Source organism: Paramisgurnus dabryanus, chromosome 6, assembly GCF_030506205.2.
Source record: "Paramisgurnus dabryanus chromosome 6, PD_genome_1.1, whole genome shotgun sequence".
NCBI classification, from domain to species: domain Eukaryota; kingdom Metazoa; phylum Chordata; class Actinopteri; order Cypriniformes; family Cobitidae; genus Paramisgurnus; species Paramisgurnus dabryanus.
The window spans coordinates 35,904,016-35,931,598 of NC_133342.1; the positions used below are offsets into that span (position 1 = coordinate 35,904,016).

General features: G+C 41.0%; 1 protein-coding gene across 1 annotated transcript; it reads left to right on the forward strand.

Moving 5' to 3' along the window:
• The first annotated feature begins 1,060 nt into the window (after window positions 1-1,060).
• Window positions 1,061-26,857, forward strand: chd8 (chromodomain helicase DNA binding protein 8). The gene is made up of 39 exons (XM_073815005.1): window positions 1,061-1,160; window positions 1,820-1,980; window positions 2,117-3,092; window positions 3,177-3,455; window positions 4,674-4,790; window positions 5,684-6,168; window positions 6,260-6,374; window positions 6,596-6,796; window positions 6,940-7,008; window positions 9,747-9,802; window positions 10,859-10,976; window positions 11,111-11,194; window positions 11,392-11,529; window positions 11,969-12,090; window positions 12,282-12,525; window positions 12,706-12,882; window positions 15,340-15,483; window positions 15,567-15,665; window positions 15,742-15,901; window positions 16,139-16,349; window positions 16,430-16,625; window positions 16,713-16,883; window positions 16,965-17,255; window positions 17,354-17,574; window positions 18,538-18,740; window positions 18,853-19,009; window positions 19,123-19,212; window positions 19,303-19,406; window positions 20,140-20,263; window positions 20,353-20,428; window positions 20,539-20,813; window positions 21,225-21,457; window positions 21,551-22,195; window positions 22,281-22,624; window positions 22,709-22,795; window positions 22,896-22,997; window positions 23,078-23,188; window positions 24,967-25,071; window positions 25,442-26,857. Exons 3-39 carry the CDS (start codon window positions 2,196-2,198, stop codon window positions 25,817-25,819), a joined length of 7,629 nt encoding a protein of 2,542 aa, XP_073671106.1. The 5' UTR covers window positions 1,061-1,160; window positions 1,820-1,980; window positions 2,117-2,195; the 3' UTR covers window positions 25,820-26,857.
• Window positions 26,858-27,583: the final 726 nt, after the last annotated feature.

The following is a 27,583-nucleotide window of genomic DNA, read 5'->3' on the forward strand; positions in this document are numbered from 1 at the left end:
TTTCTTCACTGATTGATTGACAAAAAAATATCAAAAATATGGTAGTGTTTTAAACATTAAAAATAAATCGAAACAGTATTGAAAATTATGTTGAACAGTAAATTGTTTTTATAAATATAAAATAAATATTTTCCATATAATCAAAATGTATAATTCATATACATTTTTCAACTTAACACGTTAACCGGATCAAGTAATAAATCTATATTTGACAAAATGGGTTTAATATAAAAAGCAGATTTTTATAATTTATTTTATTTATTGGCAAATATTGGAGCACATGAGTTATAAAATGGAATTGATAACATAAATGATGTTGAACAGTAAATTGTTTTTATAAATATAAAATAAATATCTTCCATATTATCAAAATTTATAATTCATATATGCATTTTTTCAACTTAACACGTTAACCGGATCAAATAATAAATCTATATTTGACAAAATGGGTTTAATATAAAAAGCAGATTTTTATAATTTATTTTATTTATTGGCAAATATTGGAGCACATGAGTTATAAAATGGAATTGATAACATAAATGATGTTGAACAGTAAATTGTTTTTATAAATATAAAATAAATATCTTCCATATTATCAAAATTTATAATTCATATATGCATTTTTTCAACTTAACACGTTAACCGGATCAAATAATAAATCTATATTTGACAAAATGGGTTTAATATAAAAAGCAGATTTTTATCATTTCTTTTATTTATTGGCAAATATTGGAGCACATGAGTTAAAAAAATGGAATTGATAACATAAACGTAAACGAAACTTCATGTTAAGGACTAATAATAAAGAAATAAATCCACTAGTATTTTAATTCTTACACGCGAGCATCTCCAAACCCTCCGATAACAAGTAGGCCGCATTGAGTGCAACCTCAACCAAACTACGCGTACGACCGATACCCCATTAACGTCTCCCGCCCGTAATTCCGCACACCGAAATGATTGACAACCTTTTCCGCCAACGGAATGTTTGACTTCTGACAGCCCCTGTGACGATTAACCAATCAGCGCCCGGCGGATGACTTGGGGGCTGCGCTTTCGACGCCAGCTCTGGCAAGAGGTTAGTTCCTGCTCTACGCTGGCCGTTTCCTGTAATCGTACAGTGTTGTGAGACGGAGAAAGCCATGTGTGTCGATGCAAAGGTAAATTTAGCACCCCGAAATTATTGCGGGGAAAGTTGGGACAGTGGATGGCTGCGTTACTAGGGCATATTTTACTAGAAAATACGCCCTAGCCAAGTCGAAACAGCTTTGCGGCCTTGTCCGTGTCTGTTCGTATAGTCGCGCTATGGTTTTTGTAGCACGTTGCCTTTGGTTTGGTCCGGTTTGTTGATGAGAGAGATTGAAAGAGAGTCCGAATGAGAGACTGTGAGGTGTGTTATGAAGGATGGAGAAACATATATGCAGTTTAAATCGGCCTTTATGAAAATTACAAAATGCTGTGACACATACTTAGCATTTACAGCGGTAGGAAACGCCATTGTGAACATTGATGGGGTTTGTCGGGGACTGTTGTTTCATTTTGATGGCAGGTCGACCCCTGTATTATAGTATCTATTGCGTTTATCTAAAGCACAAACTGAATTATATAAGATAAAAAGCGTAGGGAATTTATTTAAATGACACAGCGTTGAGCTCTGTTTGACTTTTCACAACAGTGTTATGATACCGGCTCTGCGGGCACACCGGTCTGTCAGGTATCTAATGCAAAGTGATGGGAAAGCCATTCAGTAAGATGCATGTAGTGTAAACGCTTTAATTGATACAAATTAATGTTTTATCCTCTTTTTTTATATTTTTAGTGCATCAGCGCACACATTTATTAATGGATTGCTTTGTATTCGCTCCAACCAGAGAAGCTAAAACTAACTCCAGAGGGACGGAGGAGAGAGAGTAAAGGAGGGTGAGCTGGTGGGATACTCTCTTTTCCTGTTCCTCACACCCTAATAATTCATCATTACAGGTACCCTTATTGTTTTTATTTCATTTTAATCGGCTATTTTGTTATTTATACATGAGACTGTTCCTTCTGTGAGGCTACGCATTAGGCTATGATGTTTTAACTTTAACGGAATAATGGTTGTTTCTCTCTTACACAGCATATTTCTTGTTGGATGTTCATGTACCAACACTGGATATCACGCATTCTTTGCTTGTTTTCACAAACTCTTTAAAAAGATGGCAGACCCCATTATGGACCTTTTTGATGACACGCCACTGTTCAATTTGGATTCCCTGCCAGAGGACGCCTTTTCCCAAGGCTCCTCGGACCCGGTCGAGGAGGCACTGAAGTTGGCCTTGGGCCAAGTCGACCCACCTGCAGACCCCGGCGTGCCTGCACCCGGTGATGCCGTCCCTGATCCGGTCCCAACACCTGTCCCGCTTCAAACTCTTCAACAGCATCAGCCCACCCAGGTGTCACAGGAGATCTCCATTTCCCAAACTCCAATTTCCGTTCAGGCGGTGCCTCAGTCTTCTCTCTCTGTGGCTGGTAACAGCAGCGGGGCAGCAACAGTTTTGCTGAGCTCCCCCGTTGGAGTACCTGTGTCAGGCGCTCAGGTCGTCACCCAGCAGGTACAGGCTCAGCAGATTGCTGCTGTTACTCAACAAGGTGCGGGGCAGTCGGGCCCCAAAATTGTTATACTTAAGGGTCCTCAAGGTCAGACTCAAGTGCTACAGGGTGTAACAGGAGCCACAGGCTCTCCAGGGAAAGTCACCCTTGCCAGAGTTCTAACAGGAACCCCTCTTAGGCCAGGAATGGCAGTTGTTTCTGGGGGGACAGTATTAAATGCCACATCTCCTGGTCAGGGGCAGGTGAAAGTGGGCTCTGGGGTCCAAAGGCTGGTTCAGACTTCGAATGGCCCAATGAAGCAGGTGTTATTGACCTCTGTGCCCCAGTCACAGGCGCAGACGCAGCCTGTGCAGGTTCAGATATCCACGCAGAGTCAGCTGCAGCCACAGTCCGTCCAAGTGCAGTCTCAAGCGCAGATGTCGCTACAGACGCAGGCTACGGCATCTGGAACGACAGCAACCATTCGACCTCAAGGTGTCACCCTCTCAGCAGTGCCACAGCAGGTCGGTCTTCGCTTTAATTGTGGTTTATTGTATTTCATTTGTGGGCCCAAAACTCATGTAGCCTCTCTTCGTCTGTCTTTTTAGGGTGAAGCTAAGAGAATCACTCTGGTGCTACAGCAGCCCTCGCAGGGTGGAGCCGGCCAGGCCGGGACGGTGACGGTAGCGGGAACTGCGGCTGCCGGGGCAGGTCAACAAGGCCAGCAGCCCAGGCTGGTGTTGGGCTCTTTGCCAGGGAAGTTTGTTTTGCAGGGAGGCCAACTGACGGCCCTTGCACAAGCCAAGGCGGGTCAGACGGGGGCGCAGCCAAAAGTGCTCACCATTCAGCTGCAGGTGCAACAACAGCCCAACCAACAGGGAGCAAAGGTGAGCAAAAAGACAGGTCGTACAGTTTGCAGAGTGTTTGATTGGTTATTAGTTGCCAATGCAATGTGATCGGTGGGCTGATGTGTGGCCAATATAACACAGATGTATTTACAGAGACAAACAGGAAATTGGTGATGCTAAATAAACATTGTGTATAGTATCCTCTAGAAAAATACTTACAAGGCATTTGTACAAATAAGTTTTTAGTGTAGCGTTGTCTATCTGCTATAATCAATAACAGGCTGTTTTACTTCATAACTCAAAGTGTAGGTTATAATTTGATCAAAAACTTATTTATTTCTGTTTTTTGCTTGTCTGTATCTTTGTGAAAAGAAAGCAAAAAATGACAAACGTCTGTTTTTTTACAGTTACGTGCTTAGTGGCATGTAGCTTGGCATTAAAACATGAACACATGGAAAGTTACATTTCAGTACAACCAGGGTTTGAAATGAACAGAACAGGGTTTGGTAAGTCAGCCAATCCCACTAGCCAATTTGGTGGGTTGAATGTCATTTTAAAATTGTAGTTTTCTTAAAAGTCACGTGAAATGGTAAACAACGTGCAACTGCCAAACTACAACTCCCATAAATCCTACCTGCACCCAGCGACAATCAATGAAGCGCATGACGACATATTTTTATAGATGCGATCTACACTACAGTATTTACTGCTGTTGTTAATAAGGATTCAAGGTGTTTGTCTAGGGTTTTTTTTTTGTTTATCTTTTCAGTCATCCCTTCACCACTTTTATTATATTCATTAGAAACGTATCTATTCATGCATTACTAAACTGCATGTTTATGACTTGTAGTAATATAAGTGATATTTCATAACATGCATGGTCAATCTGCATTCGCAAGGGTTTTAAATCTGGCTAAACCAAGTAATTTAAGCATGCCAAACTCAACTTTGCTTATGTAAAATGTATTTTCTCAACAATCAAATTGTGGCCAGCAAAAAAGTTGAGTGGCCAGTAACTTTGAAAAACCACTAGCCACTTTGGCCGGTAAGCCAAAAGGTAATTTCAAACCCTGAGTACAATGTTACGGGAACAATAAATGTATTGAACAGAAAGATATCATCTGATTATTAAAATTAACGGTGGATGCCAATATTAAAACAAATTCAAATATTGTCTGATATATCGGGCTATGGCTATTAAGGGTGGGCTTTCAACTAACTAGTGGTAAATATATACTTTTTATTTGTGTCCAACAGTTTCAGTTGGTTTCTGGAGCAGCTAATGCTGGTGGGAGCCCTCAAGTGTTGCAGATATCTCAAGGACAGGGAGGACAAAGAGTGGCAGTGCCTCTTAAACTACTGCTGCAGCCGCAGGTAGGATGACTTGTAAATATCTTGGCAGTTGTCTTTAATAGTAGACAAGAATAAATGAATGAATGTATTTATGATATACCACCTGTAATTTTAATTTTATTCTGCTTGCGGGAAGAAATGTATAAATGTATGTAGGGAGACAGTTAAAGGAAAACACCACCCTTTTTTTTATATTTTACTATGGTCTTACCTCAACTTAGACAATTTAATACATACCTATCTTTTTTCAATGCATGCACAAAATTTTTGTACAGCGCATTGTGAATGTGTTAGCATTTAGCCTAGCACCATTCATTCCTTAGGATCCAAACAGAGATAAATTAAGAAGCCACCAAACACTTCCATGTTTTCCCTATTTAAAGACTATTACATGAGTAGTTACACAAGTAAGTATGGTGGCACAAAATAAAACGTGGCGATTTTTTTTAAGTAAATAAAAATTTAGAACTGTATTGTGTGGCGGAAGAGCACTTAGTTTGCAGCACTTCAACCTCGGGCGCATTGATATTAATGGAAGTTTGAGCAAGTAGTCAGGAGTAATGATGTTACTGCGCGCCGAGGTCGAAGTGCTGAAGACTAAGTGCTTTTCTGCCATACAATATAGTTCTCATTTTTTTATCCACTTAAAAAATCGGCATGTGTTTTTCTGTGCTGCCATACTTACTTACTTGTGTAACTACTCATGTAACAGTCTTTAAATAGGGAAAACATGGAAGTGTTTGGTGGCTTCTAAATTCATCCCTGTTTGGATCCTAAGGAATGAATGGGGCTAGGCTAAACGCTTGTGAATTTCTTGCCTTTGTTATGATTCAGTAACTTGTTTATCATTCAGATTCTAAGGTAAGGTTACTCATTACTCATGTACTTATTATTATCCGTGTCACTTTTCACAGTTAAACGCGGTCTCCAGTGCTGGTGGAACTGTTTCCGTAGTGAAAGTTATCAATACCTCGGCTGCCGGCTCTGGAGCCAGCACAAACACTACAGCTGCGTCTTCCGGTGTGCGTCTGGCAAAGGTGCAGGAGCCTGTGCGACGAGTGGAGACCCTGTGCAAGCAGGAGAAGGCGAATCGCATTGTTGCCGAGGCCATTGCCCGGGCCAAAGCCAGAGGAGAGAGGAACATCCCTCGTGTTCTCAACCATGATGAGCTTCCTCCTGGACAGACCGCGGCGGCCCTGGAGGGTGCCGTGGGAGTTGCCGGAGCCAAAAAGAAAGGAGGAGGAGGTGGCGGCGGCGGAGGAGGTAGCAAAAAGAAAAGCCTGAGCGCAGGAGGAGGAAAAGTGGTGCCGGGTGGAGACAAGAAATCGAAGGCGAAGACTCCGGGAACTCCGGTTGTTGGAGCTGGAGGCAGTAAAAGTAAATGCAAGACTAAGCTGAAGTAAGTTATGTTTGCTTGCCCACCTTGAACACTGTTTCCGCATTATTTAGGGTTGTGTCTAGCGGCTGTGTTCTTTATTTTGTCTTCGTAGCACCATCACGCTAGTGGGTGGTAAGAAAAGGAAACGAAATGGGTCCTCTGACCACTCAGACGTAGATCTTAGCCCACCTGTTTCGCCCCGCACGCTAGAAGAGGACATGTCGCAGGTGCTGTGTGTATATATAAAATAGAAATGTGTTGGTCAGTTTTGTATTGTTTTATATACAATGTAAAATATTAAGATTTTGGTCATACTGCCCACCTCTGCTTGGTCCTTGTTTATATTGAATCGAATTAAGCCTTTGAAGTGCATTAGCAGACAATTTAATAGCATGATGTATGGTGGATTTACTTGCCTGATGTACTGACATACTGTAACTTCAAACAGAAACGGCGCTCTAACCGGCAAGTGAAGAGAAAGAAGTACACCGAGGATTTGGACATTAAAATCACAGATGATGAGGATGAAATGGATGCAGATGTTGACGTGACCACACCTGCCGTGTCTACTCTACATGTTCAGCCCATGGCAGGGGAACTTCAACAGGAGCTCGATGGGGAAAATCTTCCAAGCATGCAGTTTTTTGTGGTGCGTCAGCACGCTAGTCAAAGCTGCTTAGACTGTTTTCAATTGCTGACATATTTCTTTCTCATAACTGGTTAGATTTGAGACAAAAAAACTTTTTTTTGAAACTGGTAGGTTGGTTAATGTGAATCTGATTTTTGCCTTAGGAGAACCCAAGTGAGGAAGATGCTGCAATTGTGGATAAAATATTATCTATGCGGTTGACCAAAAAAGAGGCAAGTATATGTTCGCACTACTTATCATCACTCAGAATAGAGTTTAAATTGCAATAAATGTTTATAATCTCTTATAAATGTTTATATTTCAAGGCAAAAAATCTAAACTGTAAAAAATCGGCAGCTGTAATGTTGAACTGTGTGTGAACCTAAAACTTTGAAGTGTCTTTTTTTTAAATGGGGATTATTAGGGATGGGCATCGAGAACTGGTAAGTAATGGCGCTTTTCCATTGCATAGTACCCCACGGTTTAGTTTAGTTTGGGTGGGGTCAGCCCACCTCATTTTGGGTGGTTAGGTTTTCCATTGAGTTTAGTATCACTTCGGAGTGGGAGGGATTATAGGCGTGTCGTTATATTTGTGCTGCCTACTGCTGTGACATCATACAAGTGAGAGCGTCCTTGTACATTCCCATTCATTTATTTATTTCTCAGTCCGCCACAAAATTAAAATTGGCCACCACACATAGATGTTTGTACATCGTGTTTATCACTACCTCTGTCTCACATGACAGTTTCTGCACAAACACCCGTGGCATCGGTCGACGCGCTCCTCTGTGCCTCATTGAAGTTGCATATAATGCTGACGTGCTCGTCGCTAATGATGCAAGTCTGGAAAAAACTGTTATGGTGTCCCTGATTCTTAACCTATGGATGTTTTTCATCGCTAAAAGGGAGTTTGGGAACTTATAGCAGAGCACAGATGACGACATGTTTGCTTGAGACAGCGCAAACTAGCAATAAAGTAAAGCTAATCTTTTACATTATAGCAATGACGCTGGTAGTGACGATTCTTTCAGACCAATTAGTGATCTACAGTGTTTTCGCGTCACGTTTGGTACCAGCTCGGGTCGCTTGGAACCCCAACCGAGGTGGTACTAAAAAAAGTATTGGTTACTATGTACTGCACCTAATGGAAAAGTTCCCAAAAGTAAGCTGACCCAAACTAAGCCAACCAAACCATGGGGTACTATGCAGTGTAAAAGGGCCATAATTGGGTCGGTACAAGAATATCCATAAACTTCCAGACAAACAATACTGTTATTGATACTTGCGTTGTTTTACTCCGTATACATTGGTGTTTAAGGGAAAGTTAACCCAAAAATGATTTGAATTCTGTCATCATATACTCACTCTCATGTTGTTACATACCGGTATAAATTTCTTCGTTCTGATGAACACCAAGAAAGATATTTTGAGGATTGGTTGTAACCAAACCATTTATGAGACCCATTCACTTCTATAGAAGGATAAACGAATACTATGGAAGTTAATAGGGCTCATAAATGATTTGGCCACAGTTACACTTAATTCTTGCGAAAACACTAGCTGGGTTTCGTGAAGTGAATCTTTTCGAAAGCGAATGACGGTATTGGTAACCTAGTAACCAACATTATATAAAACAAGGCCCGCTAGGAAAAAGGAGATAGGACTGCATTTAGTTTGGCTAGTTATAAATTTACTAGCAGTGCAGCTTGTAATTGCCAAACTGAATGCTGTGCACAAAAAAAGAAATGCAGAGCTTTTGATGCAGGCACTAGCAGCAACGGCATTGCAACGAATATATGGGAAAGACACATCAGCTGATACAGCTAGACCAGTGTTTCCCAATCCTGGTCCTGAAGTACCTCCTCCCAGAAAGTTTTCGATGTCTCCTTATTTAAAGGTGCAGTGTGTAACTTTTAAAAGGATCTCTTGACAGAAAAGTAATATAATATACAAAACTATATTATCAGGTGTGTATATAAGACCTTACATAATGAACCGTTATGTTTTTATTACCTTAGAATGAGAAGTTTTTATCTACATACATCGAGGGTCCCCTTACGTGGAAGTCGCCATTTTGTGCCACCATGTTTCTACAGAAGCCCTTAAAGGACAAGTTCGGTATTTTAGACTTAAAGCCCTGTTTTCAGATTGTTTATGGTGAAATAGAATGGTTTTGACTGAAATTTCGACATTTGCGGCTGTCCTGAGAATTTTCGCGTGTTTGTGTTTCAGCTCAGACCTCTACAATGGGTTTAATGGTGCACTGGAACAATCCTTCCTAAAATGCATTAAACTTTCGTTTACAAAGACGTGAAACTCACCGAGTGGTCAGGGGTGTTCACTGGTATGCTCACACAAAAATCGCTCCAAAAGACGCATTCCAACAGGTTTTATCGTAGTTTTTACCAACTCCATTGACATGTATTAGATGTGCTGTGAGGTACGGTATTACTCCGCGCCGGGAACTTTGTTTCTATTCTTGCAATTGGCAAAGGCGGATTAGCGCTACCACCTGGGCTGGAGTGTCTATTATTCAAGCTCTAAGCGGAAGAATGTACGGGTGTGAGGCGTTTGGAAAAATATGGATTTGTGTGAGCATATCAGTGAACACCCCTGACCACTCGGTGAGTTTCACGTCTTTGTAAACGAAAGTTTAATGCATTTTAGCAAGGATTGTTCCAGTGCACCATTAAACCCATTGTAGAGGTCTGAGCTGAAACACAAACACGCGAAAATTCTCAGGGCAGCCGCAAATGTCGAAATTTCAGTCAAAACCGTTCCATTTCACCAAAAACAATCTGAAAACAGGGCTTTAAGTCTAAAATACCGAACTTGTCCTTTAACTACTGTTAATTTATGGCATTAAAGGTGTAATCATATTTCAATTTATGTTGTATTCAATAAATTGTGTGGCCTAGACAACATTTTATAAAGAATCGATCTGACTGCTGCTTGCCTTTTACGTTTACAGGTTTCAACAGGGCAGTATATCAATGTGGAGGAGTTCTTTGTCAAATACAAAAACTAGTAAGTCAGCTTCTTTCGGATTAATGTATAGTGAAGACCAGTGTTGGGGTAATGCATTACAAGTAACGTGTATTACGTAATAATACTACTTTTCTGAAGTAACGAGTAAAGTAACGCATTACTTTTTAAATGTACACATTAATATTTGAGTTACTTTTTTAAAAAGTAATGCAAGTTACTTTTTTAGTTTAATTAACTCTTTCATCGCCAGCGTTTTTTTTAAAAAGTTGCCAGCCAGCGCCAGCGTTTTTCATGATTTTCACCAAAGTTTAATGCCTTCCAGAAAATGTTCTTCTTTAAATATATAAACATACAATATACCAAATGAAAGAACAGACCCTCTGCTTTCAAACAAAAAAAACGGTTTCATCCTACCTTCAGTAGTTATTATGTAATCAGCTTTTGAATATGGGTAGGTTTCTGCAAAAACACCACATTTTGAGCAAAAAGCAGAGATAATTCTATTTTTGTGACGGACTTTTCATAGAGATCCCATTCAGAGCGATCTTTAAAACAGACACGGACATGCAGCCGCTTGCCACAGGGCAATACTTCCGGGTTTAAAAAGTTGCGCCACCTGGTGGATAATAGCGGTATTGCGAAAAGACGGAAAATCTCGTCATTGGCGGGGAAGCGGTTTCTCTTAATTGACGAGATATCTCGTCAATGGCGGTGAAATAGTTAATTCGATTAAAAAAAATGATGTACTGCATTAAACTAAACATAGTCACATTATGCACTCTATGCATACACGCCTGTGTGGGAACAGTTTGAGTCAGAAACTGAGATGGCAGGCCAGAGTTCAACATTTTTGTGATGAAATATGCAATTTCTGAATGCAGAACTTTTCAGTTATAAAAACAACTGCAAAGCCTGAAAGAGATCAAGCCTCAGCCAAGACAAAGTAACGAAAAAGTAACGGAATTAGTTACTTTTTTTGGGAGTAACTTAATATTGTAATGCATTACTTTTAAAAGTAACTTTGCCCAACACTGGTGAAGACACCTTTTAATGTGTCACGGGAATATGTTTGTAATTTGTGATGTGTGCCTTTAGCTCATACATGCATTGTGAGTGGGCCAGTCTTGAGCAGCTGGAGAGAGATAAAAGGATCAATCAGAAACTTAAGAGATTCAAGACCAAACAGGCACAGATGAGAAATCTCTTCCAAGAGGTAAAGTTAAAATTAAGCAAATGTGCCTTGCTGTGTATGGCTTGTGGCTGTTAAGTATAGTTATACTGTTAAGTACACACCTTTATGTCACTTAACTCTTTTTTTTTTTTTTTTTTTTTTTTTTTTTTTTGTAGGATGAGGAACCCTTCAATCCAGACTATGTGGAGGTTGATCGTATCTTGGATGAATCGCACAGTGTCGATAAGGACAATGGGGAGGTAAAGGGACCCTTTTTTTGCCGAAGGAAAGCTGTAAAATTTGTTAGGCTGAGTTTGTAAGAGTGAATTCTTTATGAATTGGGGTACACTGGACGTGTTGTTGTGTTTAGTAAGCAAAGACAATTTATTTCTACTGGTAGATTGCAAATATTATTATACTAGTTGATTTTGATGAAGTGTTATTTTCTCTCTCCTAGCCGGTTGTGTACTACCTGGTGAAATGGTGCTCACTGCCCTACGAAGATGCAACTTGGGAGCTGAAGGAAGACATTGATGAAGGAAAAGTGGAAGAATTTAGAAAGATTGAAAGTCGGCCGGCACGCCTCAAGAGAACCGTGAGCTTCTGTCCTTCTCATATCACATATCATTTATTAATTTATTAATTAATCTCTTTCTCCTCTCCCAATGCCTACTCATAATAACATTTGATTTGCATGACCCTGGGTATCTATCATTAGGTACTTTTACATGCAACCAAATAATTCGCTTTTTAAGGGACACTCCACTTTAAAAAAAAAAATGCAAATTTTCCAGCTCCGCTATAGTGAAACAATTGTTTGGGAATTCTTTCAGCTGATCTCCGGGTCTGGCGGTACCACTTTAAGCATAATCCATTTGAATCTGATTAGACCATTAGCATCGCGCTCAAAAATGACCAAAAAGTTTTGATATTTTTCCTATTTATAACTTCAATCTTCTGACTTGGGTCTGTTTTATGTTTTCAATGAGAGAGGAAAGACTGCTTTATATCAACTTATCTTAATCTCCCTTCAGCCTCGGCCACCTGCCAGTTCCTGGAAGAAGCTTGACGAGTCAAGGGAGTATAAAAATGGGAATCAGCTTCGAGAGTACCAGCTGGAAGGAGTCAACTGGTTGCTCTTCAACTGGTACAACAGGTAGCGTGGCCACAGTTGCCTTTCTAATGTTGATGGATGTTAAAGACTGTATTTCACAAATGTAGAGGAATGTTTTGATCATTGATGAGATCAGTCCATGTTTGTTACCCTTTAGGTTGTGTGGTACTAAATGTTGACATAACTTTAATGCTTTCAGTCCAATTCACACTCCCCCTTTTCCTCCTCCAAAGGCAAAACTGCATTTTGGCAGATGAAATGGGTCTTGGAAAGACCATTCAGTCCATAGCTCTCCTGTCTGAGGAGTTTTCTGCAGGTGTCCAGGGGCCGTTCCTCATTATTGCGCCTCTGTCCACCATCACAAACTGGGAAAGAGAGTTCACCAACTGGACTGATATGAATGCAATCGTTTACCACGGCAGTCTGGCCAGCCGACAGATGATTCAGCAGTATGAGATGTACTGCAAAGATGACAAGGTCTGTTTATGTGCATTGTGTTAGTTTTTTTCTTGGAAATGTAGAGCTAGGTTAAGTAAGCCAATGAACTGGTTTGTATGCGATTCCCCCCGCATTCAGGCATGTTTATACTGGTTAGAGATTTTACCTTTTCTGGTGCTCTTATCCTGACTTTCTTGTCATGTTTTCTGTCTTCTTTAGGGACATTTGATTCCAGGAGCTTATAAGTTTGATGCTCTCATCACAACCTTTGAGATGATTCTGTCAGATTGCCCTGAGCTGAGGGAGATTTCGTGGCGATGTGTTATTATTGATGAAGCTCATCGACTGAAGAACAGAAATTGCAAACTGCTGGACAGCCTTAAGATGCTTGACCTTGTAAGTGGCTTATTTAAGTTTTAACACAGGGTGTTTATTATATGGCCCAGGAGAGGCATTGCATGTTGATGCAATGCGCAAGTGGTGAACGTCTGCGTATACATCCGAGTCAAACTATACTCCGGGCTTAACTTAACAAAATGTCACATTAAAAAGTGAGTAATGTCACATTTAGTGTCTTGCCGTAGTATATTTTCATAAGGATCAATTAATTTAAGGAGCAAAAAGATTTATTAAAATTCCAAATATCAACCTATGTTTCGGCTACTGCATTTTATCTGTCTATAACTAGTTTATAGCCTGATACATATCTCTGTAACATTGTGCAATGGTTTTTAATGATTATTAGCGTTATTAACTCTTTCCCCACCAGCATATTTTTTAAGTTGCCGCCAGTCCCAGCATTTTTTGATTTAACAAAAGTTTAATGCTTTTCAGAATTTTTTATATATATATAAAAAGAAAAGACTCTTTCCTTTTAAACAAAAAAAGTTTTATTCAATCTTCATTTGTTCTTTTTTGATCACCTACTAACCTACTAATATTTAAGAGCAAAAAGTTGAGATAATTGCATTTTTGTAAAGGTCTTTTGTTAGAGATCAAATTTAAAAAGTTTTTACTGTTTTTGAATCAGTGGATGCTTAAATGTTTTTTAAGTTGGGTAAGAGTGCCACCTAGTGGATAATAGCGTAAAAATAGATTGCCGTAAAAACTCGTCATTGGCAGGGGAAGTGTTTTCTCTTAATTGACAAGATACATTTTAAGTATAATCAACTTGGATTTACAAGTCATTTTAACTTTTATTTTTTTATCTTGGCTAGTGATAAGTTGGTGTAACATATAAAATGAAGTTAAAATGTGTTAAAGGGTCACTTTTTTGAAAATATGCTAATTTCCAGCTCCCCTAGATTTAAACATTTAGATTTTTACCGTTTTGGAATCCATTCAGCCGATCTCCGGGTCTTGCTGTACCATTTTTAGCATAGCTTAGCATAATCCATTGAATCTGATTAGACCATTAGCATCGTGCTAAAAAAACCCAAAGAGTTTCGTTATTTTTCCTATTTAAAACTTGACTCTTCTGTAGTTACATCGTGTACTAAGACCACTGATGTATATAAATGACTGGATTGCGCATAGAACGCTTGACGTAACTGCGTGAGGTGAAGCCAGCGCAGAGTTCGAGCGGCCATCTTGGTATACTCAACCGGGCAGAGGGCGTCATTGACTTCCATTCAAAATCATGATCAAAATTTACCCCCTTTACAGCGTATCAGTTACACAAGGTTAATTTTTAGGATATGTGTACGTAAATGAATTGTTAATTTTGGTGTTTTTCCAATGTTTGTTTTAATCGGGCAGGATAATGGATTTATAAAAAACCGTTAAGGTGAGTGTGTCTGCTGCATTTGTTAATGACACGGGTATAAATAAAGTTTTTTTTGACATTCAGCTACACGGTGACGGTCAGCGTTATTTCTCTAAATAAGTTTAGGTAACTTGTAAGTTTAGATAACATAATTACAAAACTAGCAAATTATTGCATGCACATACGGTACAAAGCATGATTATTTATTTCGATTTCAGAATGAGCACGTTTATTGTCATTAATAATAAATATGCTGCGGTCTGTCTGCTGATCTGATACTGTAATAAAGATGAATGTATAATAACTGTTTAAAACGCAAAATGTACAACTTTCAGTAAATAACTATTTACATGCTTAGGATGTTTGTGTTGTAATAATGTACAGGGTTACTTCACATATAAAAACGAAGACGAGTAAAGTGATGTTTTATCATTAATATCTGATAACGTCCACTGATTTAATAGAACGTTTGGGTATACTAACATGGCGGCGCGGTGGCTTCACAAGTGTGACGTCATGCGCAATCCAGTCATTTATATAGATCAGTGACTAAGACCGACGGTAAATTAAAAGTTGGATTTTCTAGGCCGATATGGCTAGAAACTTTACTCTTTTTAGTAACATGGCTGCAGGAGGCACAATGATAATATGCAGCACCTGAAAATCCCTGCTATTGAAAGACCAAGGGGACTATTTTCAGGTGCTGCGTAATATCATTGCGCCTGCTGGAGCCATGTTACAGCAGCAAAGTCCTTGTCCAGTGACAGGATTTTTTATGATTTTCACAAAAGTTTAATGCCTTCCAGATGTTCCAGTGTTCTTCTTTAAATATATAAACATACAATATCTCAAATGAAAGAACAGCCCATCTGCTTTCAAACAAAAAATAACTTTTCACCCTATCTTTATTTGATTTCTTTTAATCACCTCTCAAAGATTGGGTAGGTTTCTTCAAAAATATCAAATTTTGAGCAAAAAGCTAAGATAATTGTATTTTTATAAAGGACTTTTGTTAGAGATCAGATTCAGAACAATATAGAATGTGACCTCCTCTCTGACATGCATTATTCGTTTTTCCCTTTTTACAGGAGCATAAAGTGTTGTTGACAGGCACTCCATTGCAAAACACAGTAGAGGAACTCTTCAGCCTTCTGCACTTTCTGGAACCAGCTCAGTTTCCCTCTGAAATCGAGTTTCTCCGCGAGTTTGGAGATCTTAAAACGGAGGAACAGGTAAAGATAAGCGGTTACAAATCCAGGAGGTAAGATTGAGAAGGTCAACTGTTCTTAATGCTCTCATTGTCTACGTTTATCAGGTCCAGAAACTGCAGTCTATCTTGAAGCCCATGATGCTGCGTAGGCTTAAAGAGGACGTAGAAAAGAACCTCGCCCCAAAACAGGAGACCATTATAGAGGTGCATATAAGGCTCTTAAATAACAGTATGCTTTTGTACGTTTGATTCTGATGGTGGTAAATGCTGTGGTCCTCAGGTGGAGTTGACTGACGTTCAAAAGAAGTATTACCGTGCTATTCTGGAGCGTAACTTCAGCTTCCTCAGCATGGGAGCCACACATAACAGCAATGTGCCCAATCTCCTCAACACCATGATGGAGCTTCGAAAGTGTTGCAACCATCCTTACCTCATTACAGGTGCTGAACCTCACCCCATAACACAACAACATTCACAACCTCGTCTGTGTAGAAGTTCTCTCTTATTCACCTCGTTTGAATTTAAATTAAATTTAGTTCTTATGACCTTTAACTTTGATCAAAAATTGCTTATTAAACGTTTTATTGCTTGAATCTCACGATTGCTTGCATGCTCCTCTTCTCGAACATCTACAGACTTTTTTCAATTTCAATTTTTTATATTCTTGTTTCATGCAGGAGCTGAGGAGAAGATAGTGGCTGAGCTGAGGCAGGTTTATGATCCTCTGGCTCCAGACTTCCATCTCCAGGCTCTTGTGCGCTCTGCAGGGAAACTGGTTTTGCTGGATAAGCTACTTCCACGCCTCAAAGCCGGTGGACACAAGGTGCTCATCTTCTCCCAGATGGTGCGCTGCCTTGACATCCTCGAGGACTACCTCATACACAAGAGGTATAGCTGTACACTATATAAACGATGAAATAAAAACAAACATGTTCGCCTTGTTATATTAAATGCAATGTTTCCGCTAGATACCTGTATGAGCGCATCGATGGGCGGGTCAGAGGAAACCTGCGCCAGGCGGCCATCGATCGCTTTAGCAAACCAGATTCCGACCGGTTTGTCTTCCTGCTTTGTACTCGTGCTGGAGGGTTGGGCATTAATCTAACTGCTGCTGACACCTGTGTCATATTCGACTCGGATTGGAACCCACAGAATGATCTTCAGGTTGGGGTCTCTCTTGGAGTCGTTATTTCAGAGCATCAAAATAAATGACTTTTTATATCATCCTTCTTTTCCTTCTCCGCCCCACAGGCTCAGGCCCGTTGTCATCGTATCGGTCAATCTAAAGCAGTGAAGGTGTATCGTCTTATCACCAGAAACTCTTACGAAAGGGAGATGTTGGACAAAGCCAGTCTTAAACTGGGGCTTGATCGAGCTGTCTTACAAAGCATGAGTGGAAATAAGGAGAGCAGTGTTAATGGGGTAAGAATAGAAAGAAGTATATTAAGCTTTACGTTGCCCTTTTAAGAGAATAAGAGTAATCTGTAAACTTGTTTTCTGCAGATACAACAGTTTTCCAAGAAGGAAATTGAGGATTTACTCCGTAAAGGTGCTTATGCTGCCATAATGGATGAGAACGACGAGGGCAGTCGCTTTTGCGAGGAGGATATTGATCAGATCCTTCAGAGGAGGGCAACTACCATCACCATAGAGAGTGAAGGAAAGGGATCCACCTTCTCCAAGGCCAGCTTCGTAGCAACTGAGAACCGCACTGATATTGCTTTAGATGACCCTGAGTTTTGGCAGAAGTGGGCCAAGAAAGCAGATTTGGACATGGACACTTTCAACAGGAAGGTAGTGTAGCTTGTATAATGTGGGTTTGATCTTCATCACTGTATCCTTGTAGTCTGGCCGTCACTCATTTCCTCTTCTGTCTTTTTTACCGCTTGCAGAACACATTAGTGATAGACACACCAAGAGTGAGAAAGCAAACTCGTCAGTTTTCAACTCTACGCGGTGAGGGCGGTGAGCTGTCTGATGTGGACAGTGATGACGACTACCAAGCACATAATTCTCGCCAATCCCGGACCTCCCGACGGTCCGACCGGCATTCTGGCGGAGGCTATGGACGGACGGACTGCTTCCGAGTGGAGAAACACTTACTTGTTTATGGGTTTGTGAATATTTGTTTCTTATTAATCATGTTAAGACTAGTGTTGCAAGGGGGAGGAAACTTTCCATGGGAACTTAATCTGGGGAATTTTGGAAGTATTCCAATTTGGAAACTTTAAAGGTATAGTGGAAGATTTTCCCAAATTTGTGAAAAGAACCGCCCCTCCACTTTAAAAAAAATATACATGCGCAACACTCTACCTGCTCCAGAGAGGGAACGCCTATTAAAAGTGTGCACGAGAGAGAGCATGCACGAGCCTATTTCTTCTCTTGCTCGGTTTACAAGTTGCTGTAGGCATGGCTCATTGAACATTGAAATGTTTTAGGGGTGTCTGAGTGGGTCGCTAATCATAGCTTACATCAACTTTTACTAGCAGTGATTTGAAATGGATTTCTCCAAATAAAATGACAAACTTTAACTGTCGAGTAGAAACTTCAGTGGAAAGCCCATCCTGTGCTTTTAGCACATGCCAGCCTGTAAAATATTCTCCCAAAAACACTCTGGTCTTGTTTCTTTCTTCATAGGCTTTTCACTTCTTTTCATACATTTCGTAGACATTTTTCTCTTGCGACCTTCAGACATTTTGAAAAAAAGAAAAACGGTGAGAATGCAAGCTTCAATGAATGGCTGAAACCGTAGCCCACCACATATATACACCTGAAATTGTGCATGCGCAGAACCTAGGGACGAGCAAGTACGATGGTCTTACGTCAAAATATCACCAGAATGATTGATAACTGGGATGACCAATAGTCTTGATGATTCCCCGGAAAAAGAAAATCTTCCGCTATACCTTTAAGGGAATTTATGGGAAATTCCCAGTTTATTCCCAGTTTATTCTCTTTAATTCCCATGGAAAGTTTCCAGCCTTAAAAATTCCCAGAATTTTACAACCCTAGTTAAGACCAAATGAACGCTGCCGTTTTTTTTACTTCAAATGTTAACAAGACTTTATCTGGACAGTTGGGGGCGCTGGAGGGATATCCTGTCTCATGCTCGGTGTAAGCGGCGACTCAGCGAGCGAGATGTGGAGACCATCTGCCGGGTGATCTTGGTCTTCTGTCTACTGCATTATCGTGGAGATGAGAACATCAAGAGCTTCATCTGGGAACTGATCACGCCGCCAGAGAATGGACGAGAACCTCAAGCTCTGCTTAACCATTCTGGTACGGCTTGCTCATTAGTTGATGCCTTCTTCGTGTCTGGTTTGATACTGGCAGCCATCATTCGCAGTCACATATCAGGTAGCTTTTATAAAACGTTTCTACTTTGCTTTAGGTCTATCCATTCCAGTCCCTCGTGGCAGGAAGGGCAAACGGGTGAAGGCTCAGAGCTCTTTCGATGTGCAGAAGGTTGAGTGGATCCGCAAGTACAATCCTGACAGTCTGCTCGTGGACGACAGTTATCGCAAGCACCTCAAGCACCAGTGTAACAAGTATGTATTTTTTTTTGCAACATGCCACCTTAAAAAGCTGCCTCTATAGGACATCACTCTGTTTTGTAGTTATTGTGACTTGCTTTGCTGTTTTCATTTCTTTTCCCTCTCAGAGTCTTGTTGAGAGTACGCATGCTTTATTACCTGAAGCAGGAGGTCATCGGAGAACATGCCGATTCTGTTTTGAGAGGAGCTGATGCAAGGTATAGTTGTATAGTGGTATGTGCATCTTATCCATGCACATGGAAAGCAAACGGTGACACTTGACTGATGGCAGGTGTGTTTCTGTGCAGGGATATTGATATCTGGTTACCTGAAATGGAGCAGCAGGATGTTCCATCCGGTTGGTGGGACGCAGAAGCCGATCGATGCTTGCTTATCGGAGTTTATAAGCATGGTATGTGTGACCCTTATTTAAAAAGGTTTACCCCTGGTCAGAGCCTGACTCCACCCTCTGGCAATATTTGAAAAATACAAGAAAAGTGGGCAGACCCCAGCGGAGATAGAGGGGACGAACTGAGCTCGTACCAAGGGTGTGGTGAGATCGTAAAAAGGGCGTGGTGAACTTAAACCTGCTTTTGTAGGATCGTACCGCTTACATCACGCTGTACCGTTACATCCAATAGGAAAATTAAACTGCAGTAGCCACCGTTCAACCAGAAGAGGGCAGCACTCTGGAGATGTTTTTACACCATATATTGTAGCATTGCAACACTTTATAGCCCAAATGTCAAAAAAAGTTACTCAAGCACTAATTAAGCCCCATTCTTACAGATCATTAACTAAAAAAAGTTGGTTTATGGTTTAGTTACTCTTTAATAAACGCAAACCCCCCCCCCCGCGCGTTAGTGTTTGCCGATATTCTCCATAGTAAGATCAGCCTTAAAGATCGCAGATACACAATAGTATCGGAGGGTGGGGCATTAGTTTCCTGTGACACTGTGACAAGACCGCAACCTTCTTAAACATGCTACCATTTAATCCAAGCATGTCATTGGAAACAACTCGCTCACTAGTTCAAGGAAAGGTCAAAGCCGTTTGCATTACAAGCTCTCTCATGCAAGGAAAATCATGCACATCTCAGTTTCTTGTAGTGTTCAAAACTAACCATTTTATTTTTCTTGTTTCAGGATATGAGATGTACACCACCATGCGTGCTGACCCCTGCTTGTGTTTCGTTGAGCGATGTGGACGCCCAAATGAGCAGGACATTAACGCTGAGCAGCAAGCAGTAGACCCAGAGCTTGGGGACGCGTGAGTTTGAGATCGCCAACATTGCAGTGTCAGGGTTTTTGATAAATTTTGTTGTTCTTTTTTTGTAACACTGTGTTTTTCTGTCTAAGTGGGGACTACGACAAGTACTCGGAGGATCCAGAATTTAAACCTGCGTTGAGACACACCAAGGATGCATATGAAGAGGTAAACGCATTCACGTTGACGTTATTCTTCCTGTTATTACCTACATACTTAAATATATAATTTTTTTTAATTAAGACCTTGCATTAAATCATACATGTTTTGCTCCTCAGGGTGATTCGGTGAATGCAGACAATGAGATTTGTGTGGAGGATCGCTCCGCACCCGTTCAGGTCGAAAGCGCTTCCTCAGGATCCTCAGATTTGTGTTATTGGCCAACAAGCTCATCGCTCACAGCTCGACTGCGTCGCCTTATCACAGCGTATCAGCGCAGTTACAGACGGGAGCAACTTAAGATCGAAGCTGCAGAGAAGGGCGATCGAAGACGTAGACGCTGCGAACAAGCCACCAAACTCAAAGAGATAGCCCGACAAGAACGGCAACAAAGGTACTCTTCAGTCTGGCTTTTCAGGAATCGTCCCGCATTTTAAGACATCAAAGCAGCGTTTCCGTATTAAAGCTCTGGCGTTGAAGTAGACAACATGCTCTTAAAATAAATAAAAATATTTTTGTAGTCACAATTTGCGGAGGCAGGTTGTTAGTGTGTAATGTGTCTGCCATTTTATTATGATTGATTTAGTTTTACAATTAAGCACATAACTAGATTAAGAAAAACAAATCCGAGATTCATTTTAATGTCCAATTGGGAAACATTCACATATTTAACTACAGATACTGCAATGCACTACGTTGTACAGTGCAGATATTTTGAGTGTCCCTTATTCTGTCCCTTACTTTCATTTAAACCACCAAGACTGTCCCTTATTTCCCTTTGCTGAAGTTGGCAACCCTATTTCAGGTGGACCCGTCGGGAGGAATGTGATTTTTACAGGGTGGTATCAACCTTTGGAGTAGAAAGGATAAAGAAGGAGGCCGACGCTCCCGAAGGGGACGAGCATTACATGGACTGGACGCATTTCCGTACTTTTGCTCGGCTTGATAAGAAAACGGATGAGAGCTTGACGCGTTACTTCAAGTGCTTCATGTCTATGTGTCGGCAGGTGTGCCACCTTCGACCGGCACGTGGTGATGGTACGTTTGAATTAGTTTAATTGTTCTAGGAGAGCTCAACTTAATAGTTCATAGTTGGATTAATTGTTCTGTTTCTGCCTTTTTTCTTTAAAGAAACTCAAAACATGTCCCAGCCCCTAGCCCCCATCACAGAAGAAAGAGCCTCACGCACACTTTACAGGGTCAGCTTGCTGTGCCGGCTACGCGAGCGCGTTCTCCCCCATCCGTCGCTGGAGGAACGACTCGCTCTGGCGCCACCCAGCGCTGACCTGCCCAACTGGTGGAGCATCCCACAGCACGACCACGAGCTGCTCTTAGCCGCCTCCAGACATGGGGTCAGTCGCACCGAACTCTCGATCTTCGCTGACCCGCAGTACTCGTTTAGCCAGGCCCGCCTCGACTACCTCCAGAACCAGCAAGCCCAAGCAGCCTCACAGACTCTCGCATTCAGCCAATCGCAGGACCTGACCAATATGAAAGAGGAGGGGCTAGACGATGGCTCTCGCCTAGTGGGGACGGACACCCTGTGTCACTCGGACTCCCTGGCCACGCACTTCTCTCACTCTGTGGGAAAAGTTGGAGGGCAAGTTGGCTGGGCTTGGAAACCGAGCAAACATGCAGGGTCCAGTGGGAAGAAAGCAGAGAGAAGCGAAGCAGCTTCAGACTCTGATTCTGATTCAGACTCGGGCTCGTCGTCGTCTTCGCGTAATTCGGGCAGCTCGGACGACAGCGGAGACAGCGATGCAGAGAGAGAACAAGGTGAGGATATGCATCTTTATTTAAAACATGGTGTGTGATGACATCACAGTAATTTGTAAATGTAACGAGTCCGATCTTCCAACAGCAGCTCTTAAGATGTGTGATGGCGATGAAGAGAACAGCATCCTGTCGCTGACCGCATCCCAAGAAGGCGCCCCACAAGAGTCCCTTACTGACCCTCTCAGAGTCGATTGGCCCAAAGATCGCGCGTTGATAAACCGAATAGATAACCTCTGTTACCTCGTAATAACTGGGCACTGGCCATCGGGCCGCCGTTACATTCCCGAAACTCAGCTCAGTGGAGCGCCTGAAGACCATGACCTTGGAGGTGACCTGGGTTACCCCCGAGTGGCACGTAAAAGCAACAGCGCCCTGTCTGCAGAATCCGTCGAAGGCCAAGATACAGAGTTCACAGTGAAACTCCTGAAGGTGAGAGGGTGCTCATAAATGTATTTGTAGAAATCTAAAAATAAAGTCTTGTTCTGATTTTTATGTTTGGATCTATCACTGTAGGAAGAGGGCCTGAAGCTGACGTTCTCTAAGCAAGCTCTGATGCCAAATGGGGAAGACAGTGGACGCAAGAAACGAAAGGACCAGGAGGTACATAAATGCACTCTCTCAGACATCTATTTGTGTGTCAAACACAATAATACTTTAAAAGTTATGCCCAGTGATAACACGGTGGGTGTCTGTGCTTTAGCTAATAGGTGCGGAGGGAGTTCACCATGCTCCTCGAAGGAGGGACCTTCCCAACTGGCTCAAAGAGAATCCAGACTACGAGGTGGAGGGAGACATGCTAGAGGTAAGGACCAACCCCTGTTAAACTCTACTTCAGTTTTAAATGAATTTATTCATCTGATAATGTTCCTGTCATTGTTACAGCTCCTGGTGAACAGGACCAAAAGGAAGAGGAGGAGGAAGAAGGTGGAAATTGGTGCAGCACTTACAGGCAGTGAACGAGTTAAAGTCATAGACTTAAGGACAGGCAAGAAAGTAAGGAAAGCGAAGATATTAGCCATCTCTGACATCATTAACACACAGCATCCTAAAAACAACACTTGTTTGACCTGAAAAATATGTGAATGGCTTATTTTGGAGGATTTGTTGGTTCAACTTTAGTCTTTCCCTGCCAGCGTTTAAAAAAATTGCTAGCTAGTGCCAGCGTTTTTTTATGATGAGAACTCGTCATTGGCAGGGAAGCATTTTCTCTTAATTGATGAGATGACTCGTCAGTGGCGGGAAAGGGTTAAAAAAGTTAAGATACCTGGTTGCCTTAAAAATTATGAGTTAATTTAACGTAAAAAAGTTGTGTGAAACATGTTGTCAACTAATATTTTTATGTTTAATTAACTCAAAATTTTAAGGCAACCGGATAACTTGCAGTACTTTTTTTAAGTTAAACCAACTTTTTACAGTGTAAGAACAAATCTGAAAAACTAGCAGTTAGTTCGGGCTAATAGACCTTTCTCACAGTAACCGGAAATACGTAATCGTCGTGTAAGCGGAGTTCCTGTCAAGCGTCAACACACTAGAAAAACATAAACCCGGGCAAGTTTAAAATGGATCAAAGAGTCTACACAACTTAATTAAGGAATTTGCCAAATATTACATTTGCTGATGTGACACGACTAATGGAGGAAAACTTTTTCCATGAAGAATTTGTCCATAAATTTCTAGGTAAGTAGAGAGCGAGTCTAACTGTTACTGAACTGTTAACTAAAACGACACATTATAAGTCTCGCCGGATAGCCTGAATCCACTTCTGTCTAACTTCACCATCAACAGGGAATTGATGGAACAGATACGGCTTTTTACATTGCCTTGACTGCAGAGGAAGTAGATTTCCGCGACGATTGCGTATTTCCGGTCATAAATACGGAAGTTGTGAGAGGTCTATCAGTCTTATCTTTTAAATTCAGTTTGATCAATACACATTTTATGTAACTGATAATTAAAAGTAATGATTAATTTTGAGGAAAATTTTGCTAGCTTCTAAGATGTGTCTAATGCTGGGTACACACCAAAAGATAATCGGGCTGATTTTGAGCCGATTTCCCCCCCTTCTGACAATCCTATCTATGTCCCGATTATCTTGATGGTTCTACAGATTATTGTTTTAGATTTTCTCTTGGTGTGAGATGTGTTAAGAGTGTCCGTACCTGATCGGAAGAACGTCGAAGCCGCCCCGATCCCGAATCGTAAATATGAAACAAGAAATCCTGATGTGTGGGGGGAACCCCGAGGACAAACGCATGCACGCTCTTGAGTTTATCACGTGAAACAAAACAATATCCAATCAGAAAGCGAGATGATGTAAGACGGAAGCAGTCATGGCGCAGCACAAAGTGAAGTTGATGTGGACGGCAAAGATGGAGGATCAGCTTGTTGATTTTTGGCAACAGCACGAATGTTTATACAACGTGTCGTGTAAAACCTACCGTAATAGACTATCATTGAAATTTCTTCCTGCACATCGTCCGCCATGCTTATTCTGAAGTCTCGCGAGATTTCCTGTGTTCACAGTTGAGACTCTGTTTGAAAATCTGTTTGTGTGTGGTGTGCTGTCTTTTTACACATTATGGCACACCACACACTATGGGAGCAAATCTAGGATTTTTTATCATGTTTGTGCTCTATCACATTTTGAAAATCTTATAAGATGTAAAAATTATTTTGGTGTGTACCTACCCAGAATAAACTATTAATGTAACTGCTTACTGGTGTAATTTTGTGTGAATTATTGGATGAATTTATGGTATGTTGCTTTTCAGTTCGGTGGAATATATGGTCCTGCACTACAGGACCTGAGGGAGCACCTGGAGGAGAATCCTAACCACGCTGTTACCGCAGAGTGGTCTGATACTGTTCGCGGCTCGGTCAGTGTTTCCTGTATTATCTTAGTATTGTGTATTGGTTAACCAAATTGTCATTCTCATCTGCTCTGGTCTTGTCAGATTGCATAAATGTATGAATATGCCCGCAAGATACATACAAATGATCGAAATATCGCAGTGTTCATACCGTAGTTTGCATACGGCAATGATTTGCTGTACCTGAATGATTTTATTACCTTAAAATGTTATGTATAGGTAAGACAGAAAAAATGATGCTTCTGTTATGTTTGCGTATGTTGGTTATATCATTTTTTTCTGATAAAATCTAAAGTCATGTACAAGTTTTTTACGTTTTGTCATATTTTTAAGCACAACACAATGAATTGCTTTTTTGAATTCTTTTGAATTTCAGGGCTTCTTGCCGGAGAGTTTATTCCATAGACTGTTGAGTCCACATTCTTCAATCCCCAAAAAGAGCCGACATTACCTTTCCACCCCTTCAATCCAGTCTGATGACCCTCTCCTTGGAGGTGGAGAAGGCGAGACGTTAGTTTCTGACGGAGCGTACATGATGGACGATGAGGACCTGGAAGACGACGGCCACCTCGCATCATCTCACCACTTTCTTACTCCTGCCTACGATGTGAAAATGGAGCCAAGCGCTCTGGATATGGACGAAGGCGACAGTTTGTCACAAGGTGGCTACGATAGCTCAGACAGGGAGGCCATTTTGGATGATGTCATCATGGCACCTAAAAATTCAGACTCTTCCTCGAGTTCAGAGGATTGACCAAATCGCAATGTGTTCAATGTAGTAGAGTGAGATCATGACAGTCTTTTATTTTATTATATTCTGCCTTCATTATTTTTATAATTATTGTTGATGTTATTGCTTTAAATATTGAGTAACACCTTTTTTTCTGGGGTTGGCCTTCTACTGGACCGTTTTGAGTGAATTGAGGAGAGGAACAGGCGTCACTCGCTTTTCTTTGTTTTTTACATCTTGTTTGGCACGTTGTGCAGAACCCCAATTCCAGCTGATTAAAATATGTCACTTACCCATAGCAAGCCCTTTTCATCCATTATGGCTCTGAAAGGTTTCCCACCCTCAGGCTGAACTGTATAACAGTGTGCTGGAGGATTCAGAGTCATGCACTGAGCTGAGCCGTCGTGGTGCCTCGGTCTGGTGAAGAACATGTTTTTGTTGGATGTATATCATTTTTTTTGTGCGTGCGTGTGTGTAGGGGGGAGGGTAGGACTTGGGGTTTAGGGTTAGTTACTGAAATGTTGTTAGACAGATGATGGCTGTATTGTATAGTTGGTCCTATGCCTGCAGTGATGCAAAAATTATGAGTTTATTCCTGTTTCATGAACTGACTCAAACTGTCTCTGTGATATAAATATGAATAGCAGTCTACATTGGAAACTGATGTCTGTTTAATTTATTTCATGTGTCTTACAAAAACACACTGGGTGTTTGTATTAACATTTCTATTGACATTCTGAATGAAAGCGCAAATCCTCATGCTCTTCTGTTGCGTACAAGCAAACTTCCTAACATTCATAGACATGGAGACTTGATGAATTTATTTTATTGTGGCTTATGTATAGCCATTGAATGTTGTACTGTTGTAATAACTGTACAGCTGTAACAACTATCCACTAACTGTATTTTTACTTTACCTATGGACAGTTCACATTTCTGTGAGCTATAAACTTTGTTAAACTTTTAAAATGGCAAGTTAGGTGCTTTTTTAAAACATGAAATAAGGGGTTAAATAACATCTGCTACTATGCTGGATAAGGAAAGTCAATATTTTATTTTACCGAAAGGAATAAATGCTTTCTCACCTTAGCTGGAATCTTTAGCTTTAAGTAGCCCGTGTAAATAAGAATTGATGAAAAAACCGGTCCTTGATTCTGATGGGTCGGTGTTTTATTTACGATACTGTGTGTATCCTTGCGCACACCCTTCCCAGGTAAACGCGCATCTGTCGTAGTTAACGCCATAGATATGTATATAAAGGCTAGATGGCTCGTCCGCGCTGCTGGCCAATTGAGAGCAACGTCCGCATTTTGGCGGCCATCTTACGACAGGGCGCTCGCTCACTCGTAGCATTGAGTTTTAATGATGCAGGTACTTTTAAGTGACCATAACTTGCTTAATTTTTTACCGATTTTCAAACGGTTTGGTTTGTTATAAACGTCAAAGATGTACCTATGACACTGCATACCTATACTAAAAATAAAAAATAAATTCATGAAACATGTTAAAGCATCCAGAATTATAGCCACGTTAATAACGTTTGTAAAAACCCAAACCGTTTGAAAATCGGTAGAAAATTGAGCAAGTTATGGTCATTTAAAAGTACCTGCACCATTAAACTCAATGCTACGAGTGAGCGAGCGCCCTGTCGTAAGATGGCCGCCAGGTGATGACGTTAGGGACTCCGCCTTGAGCCATCTAGCCTTTATATACATATCTATGGTTAACGCTCGGTCAGGGACTATTTTTTCCAGCGGAAGGAATGCTTAAGGTGATTTTACTTAATGT